Genomic DNA, 20,156 nt, shown 5'->3' with positions numbered 1-20,156 from the left:
AAAAAACTTACATTACTAATGCTTTGCTTCTTAGACTTTACACACCTGAAACTTGTCTACAGCACTTATTCATGGTTGCTCTTATAGTTGTGTAAATTGCTTCCTTGTCCTCATTTGTAAGTCGCTTCGGATAAAAGCGTCTGCTAAGTGAAGTTTATTCATAAACTAATTTCGAGAGGATCACGTGCTTATGATTTATCATGGCCGGTCCCGTATTTGCTAAACAATATCTTCCAATCATATGAGCCCTAAGCTACTATAAATAACCACAGTTTTCAGTTAGTTTTATCTTCGTTTGGAAGAAACCCCCCTCCTGCCCTATTCTCTTACTTTACCTCTGATTGGGCGGCACGGCGGCCCAGTGGTTAGCACTGTGAGCCCAACAGCAAGAACACTGCCGGCCCTGGTCCCACAAACTCTTGAAATGACTAGATGTAAATGTACATCATAGAGATGTCTTTTTAATGTTTGTTTAAGTGTTTGCTCATCTGTAATACGTCTATTTGATGTCTACAGTCAGATGTTGAATAGATGTTTAGAATGTGTCTCTAAAATGTTTAAGAATTTAGAAGAATAATCACAAAACACCTGCAAAGACGCTTATTAGATCATTATACACAGCAGATGTATTAGAGATCAAATGCTCTTTATTTGTTAAACTACTCAGGAATATAGCATTTCAGAAATGTAATGTGACGATAATAATGACAGGTTACGTTTCCTGCCATGTTTCATTCAAAAATGGGGCTGCATGTGAGACAAAAAATTAACAATGGCTGTTTCTCAATATGCGTTCTTCAGTGGTCTTGCGTCTTGTGCTCTCGTATAACGTCATCATCAGCTGCCAAAGTTCAGTTCCAACACTCATGACCGCAAGAACGAAGGATGTGTGAAAGTTCTTGGATGTGTTCTTGATATCGAGCATGCACCGATGCAGACTTGAGGACCAAACCCGTGCTAAAAAGTCCCAGAAGTCATTGCGAAAAGAGGTGGGAAGCGCAGCATTTTATATAGGTTTACTATTCAAATTCAGAGATAATACTTATTTATCTCAGGTGTTTCCCCAAATGAAATGATGAATATAAACATCACCATGGACATCTTAATAAAGAAATAAACACATTGCGGCTGTTTATTTGCTGAAATCCGTATTAAAATCTGTTTTATTTATATTGTGCAATGAATATCTGTAAAGTGTTTATGAATAGTGTATATTATATTTTGTGTATATTATATTTTGTGTATATTATATTTTTATACATATTATGTATAGTATATTTTGAAAATGGGAAAAACAGTACAGCGTTGTATGAATGCTGTAATGTTTAAATCAGTTTACATTTAAAACTGTCGCCACTGGCTCGCATGGTTCAGGATTGGTAGAGCTACGCATGGATGAATTTGCTCTTCAGTGTTTGAACTCTCAGTAATGATTTTAAATCACACTGAACTGAGCTAAACTGAACTGAACTGAACTTAAAAACTGAACTACACTGTTCCAGTTACTATGACCCTTTATGTGAAGCTGCTTTGACACAATCTACATTGTAAAAGCGCTATAAAGCTGAATTTAAAATGCGCGAAGGTCACGTGACCATCAGGAAGATCCAGTGAAGAACGCAGCATCTCATTTCTCACAGGACGCGTTCTGTGGTGTTCTGGTCTCCCGAGTTCGCTCTTCCGAGGTGACCTGGCAAGGCTGGTCTTCACAAGACCGCAAGTCCATTCTCTGCGTTCTTGGAATTGTGAAACAGCCATTCAGTGAATGAATTTGATAGATAAATGCACTTTTAGTTTATGAATGTTTAGACTTTTTTATGTTTATGTCTGTGTGGACACAGCAGATGTCTTTGTATGGTGATTAAAATCAATATTGTACATAGCAACAAGAGGTATCCAACAAGCATAAGATTTGATTCTATCTTAAAGAGCTTCAGCATTATGTAGATGATTTATATATCAAACTATTCAGGCCCAATGTATGTTTCAAAATTTAGCATTTTGAGAAAAACCTGATACCACATGTGCATCACAGAAACGTCTATTTGATGTTTGTTTCCATTGAACAGATTTATTTTAATAGCGTTTGCTGTCTATTAGATGTCTAAATTCGGATGTTAAATAAACGTTTAGATTTTGACTTTAGTTTAGAATCATAAAGCAGACCTTTCAAAGACGTTTTTTAGATCTTTGTACACAGCAGATGTTTTATAGATCAAATGCTCTTTACCTGTCAAACTAATCAGGCCCAAAGCATGTCTTTAAATGTTATGCAAAACAAAAGCCTTTCAGAAACATACTACAACAATAATATGAGAGTTCACAGTGCGTTTATTAAATGTTTAATTTGAAAATGGGGGTTGCATATGAGGATTTTTTTACAGTAAATGCAAGCAAGTTCATTCCACTGTGGCAACCCCAGATAAATAAGGAAGTAAGCCGAAGGAAAATTAATGAATGAATGTAGGAAATATTACATAGATAAAGCACATTTGGTCATTTAAATGTAAACTGGCTTCATAGTGCATTAATTGTGCTGTTAATTTGAAAGAGTCTTAAGGATAGACATACTGGAAAAAAGGTCTTTTTCAGTACTTACACAATAGTACAAATCAAAATAGCCTAGAGAAAATGGGTAATTGCAGCAAATTTTCAGTTTTTTAATGGCTCGTGTGATACAGGATGGTGTGGACGGATGTCTGACAAATGGGATTTGAATATAAGTGTGTGTAGACACAGTGGAAGTGATTATGTGGTGATTATAATCAGCATTGTATTGACAAAAGGATCGGACAAGACTTGATTTTATGTTAAAAAGCTTCAGCATTGCGAAGAGGATGTTTATTTAGTGCCACTATAGTGTCAAACTATTCAGGCCCAATGTATCTTTAAAAATATGCCAATAGAAAGCTTTTCACAAATGTACTGTGATAATCCCTGACACCACATTTACATCACAGATGTTTATTGGATGTTTGTTTTGTATACATCGGACAGATTTATTTTTAGAGAGCTTGCTAATATGAAATATCCCTAATAGATGTACAGTCAGATGTCAAATAGACTTTTAGAATGTGTCTTTAAGATGCGTATGATTTAGAAACAAACCTTTCAAAATGTGTAACAGATCTTTGTGCGCAGCAGATGTTTTACAGATCAAATGCTCTTTAAAATACACAGTGCAGACATGTTTGTGCTATATCTATATTTTATAAATGCACATAAGGTAATTTAAGCATTAATGTTTTTAAATGGTTTCATATTGTACTAATACAGGGGTGGCCAACCCTGTTCCTGGAGAGCCACCTTCCTGCAAATTTCAGTTGCTACCCATATCAAACACACCTGAACCAATTAATTAGGACCTGAAAACCACGTGATAATTACAGGCAGGTGTGTTTGATATGGGTTGCAACTGAAATCTGCAGGAATGTGGCTTTCCAGGAACAGGGTTGGCCAACCCTGTACTAATATGTACACCTTTTGGCGATGCGGTGGGGCAGTAGGTAGTGCTGTCGCCTCACAGCAAGAAGGTCACTGGTTCGAGCCTCGGTTCGGTCTGTCGCCGTTTCTGTGGAGTTTGCCTGTTTTCCCACTGTTCGTGTGGGTTTCCTCCGGGTGCTCCGGTTTCCCCCACAGTCCAAACTAAGATAGGTGAATTGAGTAGGCTAAATTGTCTGTAGTGTATGTGTGTGAATGAGTGTGTGTGGATGTTTCCCAGAAATGGGTTGCAGTTGGAAGGGCTTTCGCTTAGTAAAACATATGCTGGATAAGTTGGCAGTTCATTCCGCAGTGGCGACCTTGGAATAATAAAGGGACTAAGCCAACAAGAAAATGAATAAATGAATGAATGTACAGTAAGTTTAAACCATTACCTTTCCTGACAAAAACAGTGTCTATTTTTAACAGTGTGGTGTGACGGGTGTCTGAGAAATGGGATTTAATTAAGAGGGTATGGCACAGTGGTAGTGTTTGTATAGTATAATATATAGTGACAAGAAGTCTGACTAGACATGACATATTTGAATGTGAATAAATCTGATGTTCTGATAAAACGCTCATTCAGCTTCTACATTGTGGAGATGATGTGTCTGCATTTCTTGCTATTTATGTGTCAGACTATTCAGGTCTACCGTATCTTTTAACATTATGTTTAAAGGCTATTAGGAAATGTACTGTGGTGATCGTTTGATGTTTTTTTTTTTTGTTGTTTTTTGTTTTATTTCCCACATTTCATTAAAAACGATGTCTAAAGGGTTGTTTATGTCACGCTGTTTGTGTAAGTAAGTTGTGTATGGCTATTCAGGCCTGAAGTTTTTATTCAATGTTATGCTGAAAATGTTTATTTCGAAAACGAGGCTGCATTTGAGCGTGCACACATATTAAAAGTATGAAAGTTAATAGATAAATTGAGCATTTATACATCAATGTTACCCAATTGACATGCAAATCAAACTTTACAATAAGGTTCCGTTATAGTTATGTTAGTATTAACATGTACGAACATGAACTAACCAATTCTTGTACAGCATTTATTAATTTAAGAAATTACTTTTTATAGTAAAACTAGTATGAAAATAAATATTATTATCTCAAAGGTTTCAAGATGTTGTCTAAAATGTCTGAGAAATAGGACTTGAATATAAGTGTCTGTAGATACCACAGTAGTAAATGTATTCTGATTGTAATCAGTATTGTAAAGCCTACAGTGACAATAGGCATCTGACAAAAAAATAAGAATATATATTATATAATATATAAAATATCTGATTCTGTAAATAAAAGCTCCAGCATTGCTATTTAAGTGTCAAACTATCAGGCCAACCATATCTTTTCAACATACTAAAATAAGCCAATCAGCAATAAGCTAATCAGAAATGTAGGTTAGGCTGCTGTGTTTATGAAATGTCAGTTTGACATTTCCCGCCATGTTCAATTCGAAAATGAGGCTGTATGTGAGGTATTCACGTGTTTTTATTTATGCCATCTTTCTGTCTTTAAGTTAACGTTAAAAACTATGCTGCTACAAATTGTTTTGTTCAGGCAAAAACTGTATTGCATACATAATTTGAAAACGTGGCCTCGTCATAGAAACGTAAAACATACACTAAATTACTTAAAAACGAAACAACTTCATTTAGTTTTGCGTTGAATTAAATAACGCCTGAACTTACCTGTACGATGGTACAACAGCACTGAATCACCAATAGCATATTGTTGGCTCGGTCCAGCTTCAAAATAGTGCCATGGAAATGCCTATGGTGCCTGATTTAAAACGGAAGTGGTCGGTTTTTTTTACTCACCAGAATAATTGGCTAAAATTTTATCATTTATCCAGGAAAGATACATATTCTACTGTTTAACGTTGTAATTGTGGTGTAATGCAGCATTGCTAATGGTCTTTAAAACCGAAGCAATTTTATATTTTAAGTAGTTATTTAAATAACTGATTGTTCGCGAGGCCCTCTAGTGGCATTCTTTCGGCATAATTTGGCCTACTTACCAACGCAGTGTCGCAGTAGGTACTAGGTAGTGCTGTCGCCTCACAGCAAGAAGATCGCTGGTTCGAGCCTCGGCCAGGTCAGTTGGCGTTTCTGTGTGGAGTTCGCATGTTCTCCCTGCGTTTGCGTGGGTTTCCTCGGGGTGCTCCGGTTTCCCCCAGACATGCGATGCAGGTGAATTGGCTAGGTTAAATTGTCCATAGTAAATGAGTGTGTGTGGGTTTCCCAGTGATGGGTTGCGGCTGGAAGGGCATCCGCTGAGTAAAACATATGCTGGATAAGTTGGCGGTTGATTCCGCTGGGCCAACCCCAGATTAAATAAAGGGACTAAGCCGAAAATAAAATAAACGAATGAGGCGAAATAATCGTTTTTCCTTTCTACATAAGATTATTTTGCTTACCCCATTGGCTGATTATTTAGCTTGTTTTAAGAAAAATTTGACATATTATTTCTGAAAACAAGACAATATGTTTTGCTTGTCTAGAAAATGCTTCTTAATTTAAGAATTGCTAGATATTTGGACTAAAAACAAGACAAAAAAATTAAGTAAGAGAAGCATTTTTTGCAGTGTAAAATAAAAACATAAATACAGTGAATAAAAAGTATTTTATTTCTAAAATAGACTGATGGTTGATGATTTCTGTGAGTTGTTCTGTAAAGGAATATGTCATTCATTTGGTTCTCAGATTTTTTTCTTCATTAAAAACACTTTCCAAATGTACAGACCCTGTCATTGTCCTTGTCCTCAGCCCAATTGAACCTAAAGCTTTAATATTTTGTTATGCTAAAAACTGTTATTTACAGAAAAAACTTCAGAAATTGCGAAGTTTAAGTTGTAATCATTTACATCAATTAATTAAAAACAAAGTTATGAATAAATCCTACAAATAAATACTATTTTACAACTGTCTCCGTGTTTCTGCCAGTCCTGTCACATTAAATTTAACATGAAATGTGTGCAAAACATGTTTAAGGCTATGACTCAGAAGGGACATCTTTTGATGGAGGAGAAGCTGTCAGTGATAAAGGATGCGTTCTGTTATTGATTTGTATGTTTTTTATTCTTGTTTATGCATGATTTTTTGAGGACGACAAGCTTAAATCAGACCCTGTCACAGTTTTTATAAGTGAAAATAAGTTTCTGGTAGAGTGTCCACTTACTTTCTTCTGTTGGACAGAAAACAAGATATTTTGAAGAAAGCTGAAAACCTGAAAATATTGACTTCCATATTCTATATTCCATATTCTATGGAAGTCGATGCTTACAAGTTTCCAGCTTTCGACAAAACACCTTTAAAAATAGCTAAAAAAAAAAACTCAAATACTATATTAATAAAACGTTTGGCAGATGATGCCCTTTATCCCAGCATACCTGAATGAATGTATGACAGACTATTCAAAACATACAAACGCACTTCTTTAATTAGTTATTATAAAACAAAGATTGGGATACAGGGTGTCGTGTCAACAAGCATTTAGATGCCTTATATTTTCAAACGCCGCCATCTTGTGGACACTGTAACACACTTCAACTGACAAAAAACTTGAGGACCGACTAACTCAAGCGTAAGTTAAAACACAAGCATAGAAAATAAAATATTGTATAGGTAATACGAGAAATAATGGCAATACATTTTGCATATAATAAAAACAGCATTGGTTTCAAAGTATAAAAGCAGTCCATCCTGAGTGAAAATCATTTACATGAAAATCATTTATGACCAAGTCATTGACACTCTTTGGGGAAAAAGAAAATCACACGTTAACCAAATGAGCTTTGAATTTTGAATGTGGAAATAGCAGAATTTTAAAAGTAAAACACATAATGTATGTTTCCTAAAACATAAAGAGATACACTTTGGTCAAACTTTATATTAAGTGTCCTAAACTACTATGTACTTGCAACAAAAATAAATACAATGTACTTACTCTGTTAATAATGTATTTGAGAACACTTGTGGTGCTCTTGAGTTGGGATAGGTGTATGGTTATGGACAGGTTTGGTGGTATGCGTAGGTTTAAGGGTGGGTTAAGGTGTAAGGAATAGTCAACAGTGTATTTACAAATGTAATTACAGAATTAAATTACAGATGTAATTACATACAGATATTTAAGCGTAAGTAAACAGTAAACACATGTATTTACACAATAAGTACATTGTAACCAATTATTAATTTCTGTACATTACTACATTGAGGACACTTAATATAAAGCGGGACCTAAACGTTTACTCATCCCGTTCTCATCAACCTCAGGTGGTTCGGTTGAACACAAAAAATACACATATTTTGACATATTCTGGAAACCAGTAGCCAATAATTTCCATTTTATTTTTCTTACTATGGAAGTCAATGGCCTCCAGTCTCCAACATTCTTCTGAATATCTTCTTTTGTGTTCAACAGAAAAAAGAAACCAGTAAATGATGAGTAAATGTTCACTTTTTGTATGAACTACCCCTGTAAAACAGGTGATTATCTTATCCAGCCGTTACTGATATCCTGCTGCTTGGGGTTGGGGCTGCTCTTGGTCTCAGGCGGGTCTCTGTTTGGGCCCTGCTGCTGACCGGAGAAGCTGCTCTTCTGCGCCTCTTCTCTCTGCAGATCTGCATATTCATCTGACGGGGGGCAGCTGCTGGACTTGGGCTCTGCTATTGGTGAGTGCTGCAGCATGTGATGGCTGGGGGGCGTGGGGGAGATCATGTGGACGGGAGAGGTGCGCTCTGATTTAATGCTCAAGTTGAGGGAGGGGTGTGACGGGGAGGAGGGGGAGGAGCTTTGGGATGGGTACGAGCAGCTTCCTCCTGATGCCATCCTGTGGATAGTGATGATATTTTGAGCATAATTACTGTATATTTAAGATCATTAAGATCTGTCCATCCATCCATCCATCCATCCATCCATGCTTCTTTCTTTCTTTCTTTCCTCCTCCTTCCTTCATTTCTTCCGTCCTTCCTTCCTTTCTTTCTTTCTTTCTTTCTTTCTTTCTTTCTTTCTTTCTTTCTTTCTTTCTTTCTTTCTGTCTTTCTTTCTTTCTTTCTTTCTTTTTTTCTTACTGTCTTTCTGTCTTTCTTTCTTTCTTTCTTTTTTTCTTACTGTCTTTCTGTCTTTCTTTCTTTCCTTTCTTTCTTTCTTTCTTTCCATCTTTCTTTCTTTTCTTCCTTCCTCCCTCCTTCCTTCATTCCTTCCTTTTCTACTTCCTTCATTCTTTCTTTCATTCTTTCATTCTTTCTTTCTTTCTTTCTTTCTTTCTTTCTTTCTTTCCTCCTCCTTCCTTCATTTCTTCCTTCCTTCCTTCCTTCCTTCCTTTCTTTCTGTCTTTCTTTCTTTCTTTCTTTCTTTCTTTCTTTCTTTCTTTCTTTCTTTCTTTCTTTCTTTCTTTCTTTCTTTCTTTCTTTCTTTCTTTCTTTCTTTCCTCCTCCTTCCTTCCTTCCTTCCTTCCTTTCTTTCTGTCTTTCTTTCTTTCTTTCTTTCTTTCTTTCTTTCTTTCTTTCTTCCTTTCTTTCTGTCTTTCTTTCTTTCTTTCTTTCTTTCTTTCTTTCCTCCTCCTTCCTTCATTCCTTCCTTCCTTCCTTCCTTCCTTCCTCCTTTCCTTCCTTTCTTTCTGTCTTTCTTAATTTCTTTCTTTTTCTTTCTTTCTTTCTTTCTTTCTTTTCTTCCTTCCTCCCTCCTTCCTGCATTCCTTCCTTTTCTACTTCCTTCATTCTTTCATTCATTCATTCATTCTTTCTTTCTTTCTTTCTCTTTCCTCCTCCTTCCTTTCTTTCTTTCTTTCTTTCTTTCTTTCTTTCTTTCTTTCTTTCTTTCTTTCTCCTTCATTTCTTCCTTCCTTCCTTCCTTCCTTCCTTTCTGTCTTTCTTTCTTTCTTTCTTTCTTTTCTTCCTTCCTCCCTCCCTCCTTCCTTCATTCCTTCCTTTTCTACTTTCTTCATTCTTTCCATCTTTCTTTCTTTCTTTTCTTCCTTCCTTCCTCCTCCCTTCCTTCCTTTTCTACTTCCTTCTTTCCATCTTTCCTTCTTTCTTTCCTTCTTTCTTTCTTTCTTTCTTTCTTTCTTTCTTTCTTTCTTTCTTTCTTTCTTTCTTTCTTTCTTTCTTTCTCCTTCCTTCCTTCCTTCCTTCCTTCCTTCCTTCCTTCCTTTCTTTCTTTCTTTCTTTCTTTCTTTCTTTCTTTCTTTCTTTCTTTCTTTCTTTCTTTCTTTCTTTCTTTCCTTTATCTTCCTTCATTCCTTCCTTACTTCATCACTCCTTCCTTCCTTTCTTTCTCTCTTTCTTTCTTTCTTTCTTTCTTTTTTCTTTCTTTCTTTTTTTCTTTCTATCCTTCCATCCATCCATCCATCCATCCATCCATCCATCCATCCATCCATTCATCCATCCATTCATCCATTCTTATGAATATTTTAATATGATATAATATAAAATTATATAATCTAATTATAATACTTCTATTTTTAATTATACAATTATATTATATAATTATTACATTAGAATATTATTGATCATTAACTCATTTTAATACAACTAAGGACAATTTTTATTTATGTTTACATTAATACATTATCAATATATAGTTAATATATTTGCACCAAATTAGATACAAAATAAATAAATATAACTTTTTAAACTTTGATTTACTCTACTTTTCATAACAACTTAAAGTTTCAAATGAGTTCTTCATTTTTGAATAAGATATAAAGTAAATAAAGTAAAACATGGAAAAGTTACATGTTTGCACATTCACTTATAATTGATGAAGTTAAAAAGAAGTTACTAATCAGATACAAAAGTTTTTAGTTGAACATTTTTAAGTTATGACTGTTTTACAAATAAAAATTTAATTGGGTCAAAAATGACCGGGGAATGTAAAAGAAGCATACATTTTCAAGTCAAAATAATATGTTTTTTCTTATATGCGTTCTTATTATATAATCTATGATTGGTTATTATGTGATAAATGGCAAGCAAAACAGTATGTCTCACCCTGGGCTGATCATGGATTGATGGGCATCCTGATGAGTCAAAGGTTGCCAGGTATTCATAGAACTGCGTTGAAAACCCACAGTGTAACCCGGATGGCTGTATTCTAAGATAGAAACTGACTGTTAATGTTTCTCTTAACCACAAAATCACAATTTATAAATGTACTTTTCTATGGAACACTGCAGTATTTATTACAAATGATTTATTGAACATGTTTTAATGAAATAACCTCCAGTCCATCTTTAACAACTTTTTTGTTAATATTTACTCAAGTAAGTGTGGGACAACCTGTCAATACTTTGATCAACCAATCACCCACCACTGCCCCACCCACCCCTGCCCAACATTTTTTCTTGCTTGGAAAGCCAATTTACTTGGATATATATAAAAATCCCATTTGAGCAGAAGAATTTTTGCAACTTGCTTCATTACAGTATTTTGTTCCTCCAAGTCTCACCTGAGGGGCTGTAGTTCAGGCCGTGTCCCAGTAAGCCTGTTTTCCCCATGGCCATCATGTGTCCGCCAGCATGCATGCTCTGATAGAGAGCTCTCTAGATGAAAAACACAAAATATATTTTCATAATGCATTAGTTTGTTAAACTGATATATGAAGATATTATAAGTGATATTATGTACTTGAATTAATTAATATTATAGTGAAACTGATATGATTATATTAATATGATTATAATCAATTATTTTATGAAATGCTAATACTTTGAAATGTCTTAAAAATATGTCAAAATAAGTCGAAAAGAAAATGAATGAAATGAATGAATGAATGACATTTGATAAATTATTAATATAATATAATATAATATAATATAATATAATATAATATAATATAATATAATATAATATAATATAATATAATATAATATAATATAATATAATATAATAATAGTATTCATAAGCATAAATATGAGTAATTGTGTGCTATATAATGACATGCCATTAATCTTTGAACAATAAATTTACATAAACACAATTATTTACAAAAATATGAACAATATCAATATGATTACATTATATAAAATATATACACAAGCTATATTATTTACCAAATTAATAATATCATAATTTATAAGGGTGATGTGACAAAAATGTAAAAACAATAAATTACATTTATTTTCAAATATTAGAATTTGTACAAAATTATCTGGAAATTATTAGTATAAAATGGGCATCACATAAAAATGTAAATTATTAACAATATACTTGATATGACAAATAAAATCATAAATGTGTATATTATGCTATATTACATCCTTTCATAAATGTATAATAATCAATGCAATTTAAGGTTATATTTTACTAAATTTTATAATTTTAAAAGTAGCATGTATTACATTTTTTTCATAAATATATTCATTTATAAAATGATGAAAAAAACATTCATATAATAATTATATTTCAAAAATTATATTAAAATACAATAAACTAATTAAATACATAAAGTAATGTTCAATGGACAAGGTAATATTTAATTTGACTTTATTTTTTGACTGGATTTTTAGTGTGTCAGTAAGTACTTTGGTAGACTCCCTCACAGCATTGGCCAGAGAGCTGCGAGTGCCACACAGTCCGGCGTGGGCTTCGACTCGTCGGCCATCACTGCTCATGTTCAGCGGTGGTGGCGTCTTCATCTCCAGGGCTCGACTAAGACTGCCATGAGGAAACATGGAGTAACCCAGACCTGCACACACACACACACACACACATAAGTTTGTTTTTGTGACTTGTGGGGACTCTACATAGGTTTCCATAGTTTTTATACTGTACAAACTGTATTTTCGGTCACACTTTATGTTGTAGGTCCGTGTGTTGAATTTAAGTTACCTTGCATCTAGATGCCAACTTATTTTCACTAGATTATAAGTAGACTGTTTGGTTGGGGTTAGGGTTAGTGTAAGTTGACATGTACTTGCAAAGTTTCTTATAGTCAGTTAAATGTCTGTTGAAGGAGCAGTATCAACTCATTATAGCACACATGCTGCTGATGATGTGACAATAAAAGTGATTTGATTTGGAAATAAAGTGTTATCTTATTTTCTATTGCCTTAACCCCACCTTACCCCTAAACCCAGCCCTCACAGGAAACTAGACACTTTTATTTTCTAAAAAAAAAACTCATTCTGTGTGATTTATAAGCTTTTTGAGAAATTAGAACATCAGCAATGCCCTCATATTTCACCACCTTCTTGTAATACCTGTGTCACCTATGTCATTATACAGATTTGTGTCTTGAAATGTCACAAAAACATACATACACACACACACACACACACACACACACACACACACACACACACACACACACACACACACACACACACACGAGAAGTGAAAAACAAGATGTGGGTGAAAAGATACTTTCAGTTTCTTTTTCTCAGTGAAAGAAGAAGTTTTCCTCCTATCTAGACTTTACACCTGTATGTAAGATAAGTGTGACATTTTCATTCTTATTATTTCATAAATTATGTCTGACATTACATTTCATGGTCTTCATTGACTTGCAGCTAAACTAGCATAGTACAATGCATTGTTTGGGAAAAGAACGATGTAGTGATGAGTGTTTTCCCAAAATCTGTAGTTTCTCTGTCGCAGACCCTTCATTTGAACCACATTAGTTATAACATAAAGCGTCCATAAAGATGTTCTAAACGGGGTGGTAACATGTCATATACCGCACCAATAAGTAACCTACTATAAATTAAAAGCATTAACGTATGCTATTTTTTTTTTTTTTTGGTTTTCACAAGCTTTGGAGATGTAACGTAAATTTCGCTGATAAATAATATGTCACTTATAGATTTGTTCATAAGCCACGGCTGTGTTTAAAGTGACATAACTGTTTTCAAAGTGCGCTACGAATTGAGTGCAATTGTAAACATGAAGATCGCTGAAACTGAACTGTAAAAATACTTTGAAAGCAAATTACACCTAAGAGTGATAACTTTAATGCTTTTTTTAATCATTCAAAGATTAAATGTCAGAATGTTCAAAATGAATAGGGCTTAGGGGGGATAAATAAGAGTAGAACAAAGCCAGGAACTATGTTTCTAACTACAGCTCCAGAGGTGTCGTTGCAAGCGTAGAAGTTTGAAACGCAGTTTGCGAATGTTTATTGGAACGACAGATTTGGGAAATGCTAGGTCAGCAAACTATGTTTGTAACGGTGGAACTTGCAAACTTAGATAGCTAACGATGGTTTTCTGAAACACACCTCTGACATGTATACGTCATCTTAGAATTATAAGGTTCTATCTGCATTCTGAATGATTGTGAGATATTGAGCTTCAAAGTTTTTGCATTCCATATAGCAAATAGTATCAGTGTAACATTTTTTTTTAAGTCTTAAATGTACACAACCTATAAAAAAACATCCCATAATGTAAATAAGTTGTCTTTTAGTAGGAATATGTCAATAACTCAATTTTGACAAAAATGTCAGACAGAACCCTATAACTTTAAGGTGTTGATATACTTAAAGAGTGTTGAGTTTTTATTATTACAATTTGGTCTCATTTATAGCAGCTTTAAGAACTGTGAAAACATACTTTTACATTTTTCAGAAACTTGGAACATAATTCACTTAATAAATTAATAATAATTCATTTACAATTACATTTTAAACAATTATAAACATTTAACTACTAATTAAAATGATTTCAGTAAATGAATAGTGAAATAAAAATAAGTAAATAAATGCCCTAAAATAAATGTCATGGAGTTAACTTGTAAACAAAGGTTTGGCAGCAGGACTACGCCTCACTTTGCCTCCTTAACCAATCACCTAGAGAACCCACCCTCCTTCCCTCTATTTCCTTGCTTCCCATTAACAAACTTTATAACCCTCTCTTCCCTCTTAGGTTGAACCGGGTGGTCCAATCACTCTACCAAAATATTACAGAGACGGTACCCCTGCTCTGAGTCTGTGGGCATCATTGTAGGATGCCAAATCAACCTACAGTACCTACCTGTTCACTGTTTATCCTCTTACTTTATTCCCCTTCATTCCACTGTTTCCTTACCATCCCTTCCATCCAATAAAGTCTAGCTCAAAGTGTGGCGTGGTCCATGCTGGTGAATTCATAATGTTTGAATGAAAGAATGCCACTTTAAAAAGTACACAAAATAATAATAATAATAATAATAATAATAATAATAATAATAATAATAATAAAGAAACGAGGCAAAGATTTTCTAAAATTAAACCATTTTTTAAAATTATCACTACTTTAATAATCAACACTATTATTATTATTATTATTATTATTTACCATTGTTGTTATTATTATTATTATTGTTGTCATCGTTATGAAGGTAATTATTATCATCAAGGTAAGTGTTGAAAATTTATATTGGCTGAATTTAAACAAACAAAGTTAAACTCAGCTTATATAATTAGTTTGCAACCACTTACCTTTAAAAAATTAGTACATCCAATGAATCGTGTTTTTTTTTTGTCAGTGTACAATATATACTTGTTTCAAAATCCAAACCCATACATTATATGTCATGTGCTTATTGTGCTTTTCTTGTATATGTGTATAATGCTACTGATTGTAGTATGTATTTCATGTACAAGTAGGTTATTTTTAGGTTTGCACTATAATAAAACAAACACTAATCTAAAAACCAAGCGCACGTTCACAAAAGCGTCCACACAGCCGAAAAAAAAAACCAAACTCCTCACATGTTAAACCCCCCGTCCGTCTCCCCCTACATATTGTACTATTTCCCCGGCACGATTAGCGTACACGAAGTGCTGTTAGAAACGCGTGCTGGATTCAGACCACAGGCCGCTTCGAAGCAATACTTCCACGCAGTGCGACTCACAGAGGCCTAATATGGAGACGAAGAGATGCTGCATCAAAAAGTCCAGGTGTGACATTGTGCACAAAAAACCACAACCCTGTCTTCAACTATTCTTTTATATGTGCGTGTGTGTGTGTGTGTGTGTGTGTGCGGGTGCTTGCATGTGTGTGGTTAAAAGAGAGGGGGGGTGTTGTTTCACATATGAGAAATGACATTTCCTGTGCGCAACTATTAAAATACTCCATTTTGGGGAGTGTTGCCCCCCGTGTGATGATGACTATAATATGTGAAAGAGGATAAAGTGCATGACCTACCAAACAGAGTATGGTATTAATGTGATGTATATATCAGAAAAATATGTAACTTTATTTGTTCGCGATTAATGAAATATAAACAGCTTGACCGTGATAAAGTAGGCTACGGCATAACTCCATTTTTAACATTTAGTCTCCAGATTCGGTCAGTTACTCGGATGTGCGGCCAAACTAGTGACACTCGGATGTAAATAACAGTATGGTTTACGTGGTTTATCTACTACTGTATGTGTTATTCTGCCGATTTTTTATGCTGTATAAACAATGGAGAAGCAGGAACGAGTGGAATATATTGACAAATTGAGTTTAGGTGCTAAGGAATACATATAAGCAGATATTAGCTTAATATTTCAATTACTTGACCAGAAATGATAAGAACAGGCATGAGTGTTGTCAAGATTCTTGCCCTGGAAATCTTCTTCACTTTGGCCTACCACAAACATCTTTTATTCTAGTTTTTATTTTATTTTAGTTTAGTTTTTTTTTTTCTCATTGATTTGTTATAACATTTAGCAATACATAGTAGCACTTCACAACATGTTGTTCCAACATCGATATCGAAATATGATAATTTGAGGCCTGTGACTGTAGAAAAGCATTCAGGTACAATAAACCCAGCAGACACACAATGTCATAAGACGTAATATTAGGTTAGATTTAGTTCGTCAGCATCTAAGGACAACGTTATTTTGACGTCCAATAATGATGTGAAATAACGTTAATATTAGGTTGCGTTGGAATGTGACCAAAATCCAACGTCGAGCCAATATCTTAAACCAACGTCATATAGACGTCAAATACTGACATTTATTCATCAGGTATGGCAACCAAAATCCAACGTCTGATAGTAACATCCAATCACCGTCAAGTTGTAACATCATTAGGCGTTGATATTTGGCTGTTTTTAGGTTGTGTTGGAAAGGAACCAAAATGCATCATCTGTCCGACATTGGACATTGGCGTTGGCCTGATGTTAGGTTCTGACATCAACCTGATTTTCATTTCCAAACAAAATGCAATGTCCCATGACATTAGGGTACAACGTCAATCTGACATTATTTTAAAGTCCTGTGCCTGCTGGGATATGACACGTCTGTAACTTTAAAAAGGATTCATTTTTTGATTTATTTATACAACAAAGACTTTGCAGTATAATTTTACATTTGATTATTGAATTATTGTACATGAATACTGTTAGACTCCTCTGAAAACAATAGAAGTGTGTTAATTTTATTTGTATCTTTTCTTTATTGTATTAATCTTTGCTTGTAGTTTGTTTATTAGATTTTAAGCAGATGCACTGCCCTAAAGAGATTTGTTAATCAATTAAAAATGATGAGTTCTTCCAAATAAAAATATTTAGGTCATCTGGTGAAATTGTATCCATATCGCAATATTTGTCACAGAATATTGCAATTTTTCCAATATCGTGCAGCCCTAACAGATAGATAATAGATAGCACACAAATAACAAAAGTTGATCATTTTCAGCAGCAATAAAAAGCTAAATTTGTGAGTCAGTAGGCACCATGAGCTCAAAACGACATGCCAATACGATTTGATGTCAAAACCTTGACGTCTATTTGACATTCACTCCTTGATTCCCTTTTAACCCCCAAAATAACGACACAAAAAATATTATAATGTAATCTGAAAGCTTCAATTCTAAATTTACACTGGATTGTGTATCCTACAATGCATGTAAACTATCTTAATGTTTAAATGACATCAAATTGACATAAAATTGGCGTCAAAAAACATCAAAAATGGATTACTTTTTTTTACATTCTACAATCTACAGTGTTGCTGTTTGCCTTCCTTTCTAACAATGCCATAAATTTGACTGATTAATGAGTTAAGTGTAAACAACAAAGCCCAGAATGCTTACAATACGTGGACATGGCAACCCGGCATCATTTTTGAAAATGCTTCACCTGTCATTGAAAGTTCAGTTAGTCCTATAATATTAAATTAATCAAAACAAATGCCGGTACACTAGTTAACACTGGTTTATTTAATTTCATCTGAATAAGTTCTGTACAGTGGATATATATCTCTGCACAAGACGTTTGGCCAGCGGAGAAATTAAAATGGTCGTGCCGAACTAAGTCTGGTTCTCTCAAGGGTTTTTTTCTTCACTACCATCAGGTGAAGTTTTTTTTCCTCTCCGCTGTCGCCACTGGCTCGCTTGGTTCAGGATTGGTAGAGCTACGCATCGATGAATTTGCTCTTCAGTGTTTGAACTCTCAGTAATGATTAAATCACACTGAACTGAGCTAAACTGAACTGAACTGAACTTAAACACTAAAAACTGAACTACACTGTTCCAGTTACTATGACCATTTATGTGAAGCTGCTTTGACACAATCTACATTGTAAACGCGCTATACAAATAAAGCTGAATTGAATTGAATTGTTGTCTAGTTTCTTTTGTAATGTTTCTGTCTCAAAAAAGAAAAGTTTTTGCAACTTATTATCGCACAATGTTTTTCCTGCAGTTTATGTATTCCAATACAGACTTCTCTTAACTCTCAGAAATGTGTTTATATAAAAAGGCACAAACCCAAATCATGAACCCAAAATTACAAGAAAATTGATATAAAAAGTTGCATTTATCTTATTTATTTTATTCCATGCTGAAACAAGCATTCATAAAACACACTTTATTTCAAAAATTAAGTATAAACCCAACCCTCACCCCTTAAAAAACGTAAATACACATTTTTTGGTTGTACAGTTGCGTTAACCATATGTTGGAGCTTTTCTTTGAGCAACATATATAACTCCAGAATGATTTAAAATTAAAACACAAAGTTTATAAATATTGTGCTTGTTCACAATACAATATACACTTTGTGCAGTATAAAAATTATTACGTCTATGGAACATTCCCATAAAGATAGCAGTGCAAGTGTGTGTTTGTGTGTGTGCGTGGTTTTACTTGTTTATGTGGTATACAAGGACATTCATTCATTCATTCATTCACTTTTCGGCTTAGTCCCTTTATTAATCTAGGGTCCGCCATGGCGGAATGAACCGCCAATTTATCCAGCATATGTTTTATACAGCAGATGCCCTTTCAGCTGCAACCCATCACAGGGAAAAATTCATACACTCTTACACATACACTATGAACAATTTAGCTTCCCAATTCACCTGCATCACAAGTTTTTGGACTTGTGGGGGAAACCGGAGGGACCGGAGGAAACCCACGCGAACACGGGGAGAACATACAAACTCCTCACAGAAATGCCAACTGATCCAGCTGGAGCTCAAACCAACGACTTTCTTGCTGAGAGGTGATTGTGCTACCCACTGCACCACTGGGCTGCCCCCAGTGTCCTTGTAATTCAAAACGCTAAAATTCTTACCAGACGAAGTCTTTTGACATTTAAAATTTTCCACAGGTTTACTGTGAGGGTTGGGTTTAGAGGTACGGTTAAGGTAAGGCCTTAAAATAAGTGTTTTTTAAAATGTAAAATACATTATGCCTACGAAGAGTCCTCATAAACGATATATTCAAGTGTTTGTGTGTGTGTGTGTGTGTGATGGCAATGCACCTGGATAAAGTCATATTAACAAACATTTATCTGTATTGTAAATGATATGGACTTTACCTGCATGTGGTCCCATAAGAGCTGGATGAGAGTTGGCGCTGACAGTACCAGTTGAGCCCGGTCTGGTGCACAACGGTTTGTAGGACGGAGTGCGATGGGCACCTAGATTTGGATTGGACGAGTTGATGTAACCATTTTCAGCACTTGTATTTATCACTTCTGAATGGAGAAGTGAAGGAGCCTGTGGATGAATTCATAGCAATACTTTAGATGAACACATATTTGGCTCATCAGAAATCGTTATTTGTGAGATTTAACTAACATAATAGCGCTGGCGAGCAAGGGAGAGGTCCATGCCGTCGTGATATTTCTCTGCTCCCATTGTCACACCGTCTTCTGGATCGATCTCTGAACTTTCCAATCCCAATCCTTTCCTTCTTAAAGTCTAGAGTACTCAGAGAAAAAGGGTGGAGGAGAGAGAACAGTATGATGTTGAGATGAAAGAGGACCAGGACAAGGCCAGCAAATATAAATAAATTAAATAATAATAATTTATTACTATAAACTATAATTTAATTATTTAAATTTTAAAAATAATAAATAAATAAAAGTACCAGTAATATCAGTAATTTTGTGAAATAATAATACAATTTAAATAACATATTTAGTATCTTTAGTTTTAAATAGTTTAAAAGTAAATGCATTATTTATTTATTATAAGCATATATTATCAATATTGAAAGCAGCTGTGCTGCTTAATAGTTTTGTGGAAAGCCTGATAATAATTTAAAATATAAAACACATTAAATTTTACTGTCACTTATTATCAGTTTAATGAACATCTTAATGAAATCTTACTTTTAAATAGAATTTATTATTAGAATTATAATTTTATACAACTTAAATATGTAAATATTATATATATATATATATATATATATATATATATATATATATATATATATATATAGTAATTTAGTGTACAATGAG

The 20,156-nt window shown here is 34.1% G+C and overlaps 1 protein-coding gene across 2 annotated transcripts in view; it reads right to left on the bottom strand.

Moving 5' to 3' along the window:
• Positions 1 to 6,897: 6,897 nt before the first annotated feature.
• Positions 6,898 to 20,156, bottom strand: part of mef2b (myocyte enhancer factor 2b) — a 26,606-nt gene continuing 13,347 nt past the window's right edge. The window contains exons 4-9 of one of the 2 annotated variants that reach the window (XM_087302901.1): positions 19,489 to 19,611; positions 19,227 to 19,407; positions 12,026 to 12,171; positions 10,933 to 11,026; positions 10,476 to 10,578; positions 6,898 to 8,314 (exon numbers count right to left, since the gene is read on the bottom strand). In XM_087302901.1, coding sequence (XP_087159027.1) covers positions 7,975 to 8,314; positions 10,476 to 10,578; positions 10,933 to 11,026; positions 12,026 to 12,171; positions 19,227 to 19,407; positions 19,489 to 19,611 — 987 coding nt within the window. In that variant the 3' untranslated portion in view covers positions 6,898 to 7,974. Of the gene's footprint in view, positions 8,315 to 10,475; positions 10,579 to 10,932; positions 11,027 to 12,007; positions 12,172 to 19,226; positions 19,408 to 19,488; positions 19,612 to 20,156 lie in introns of both variants that reach the window. The other variant, NM_001278856.1, reaches the window with a different exon arrangement.

Source organism: Danio rerio, chromosome 22 (assembly GCF_052040795.2).
Source record: "Danio rerio strain M-AB ecotype USA chromosome 22, GRCz13ab, whole genome shotgun sequence".
Classification (NCBI taxonomy): Eukaryota; Metazoa; Chordata; class Actinopteri; order Cypriniformes; family Danionidae; genus Danio; species Danio rerio.
This window is presented reverse-complemented; position numbering and strand designations above follow the sequence as displayed.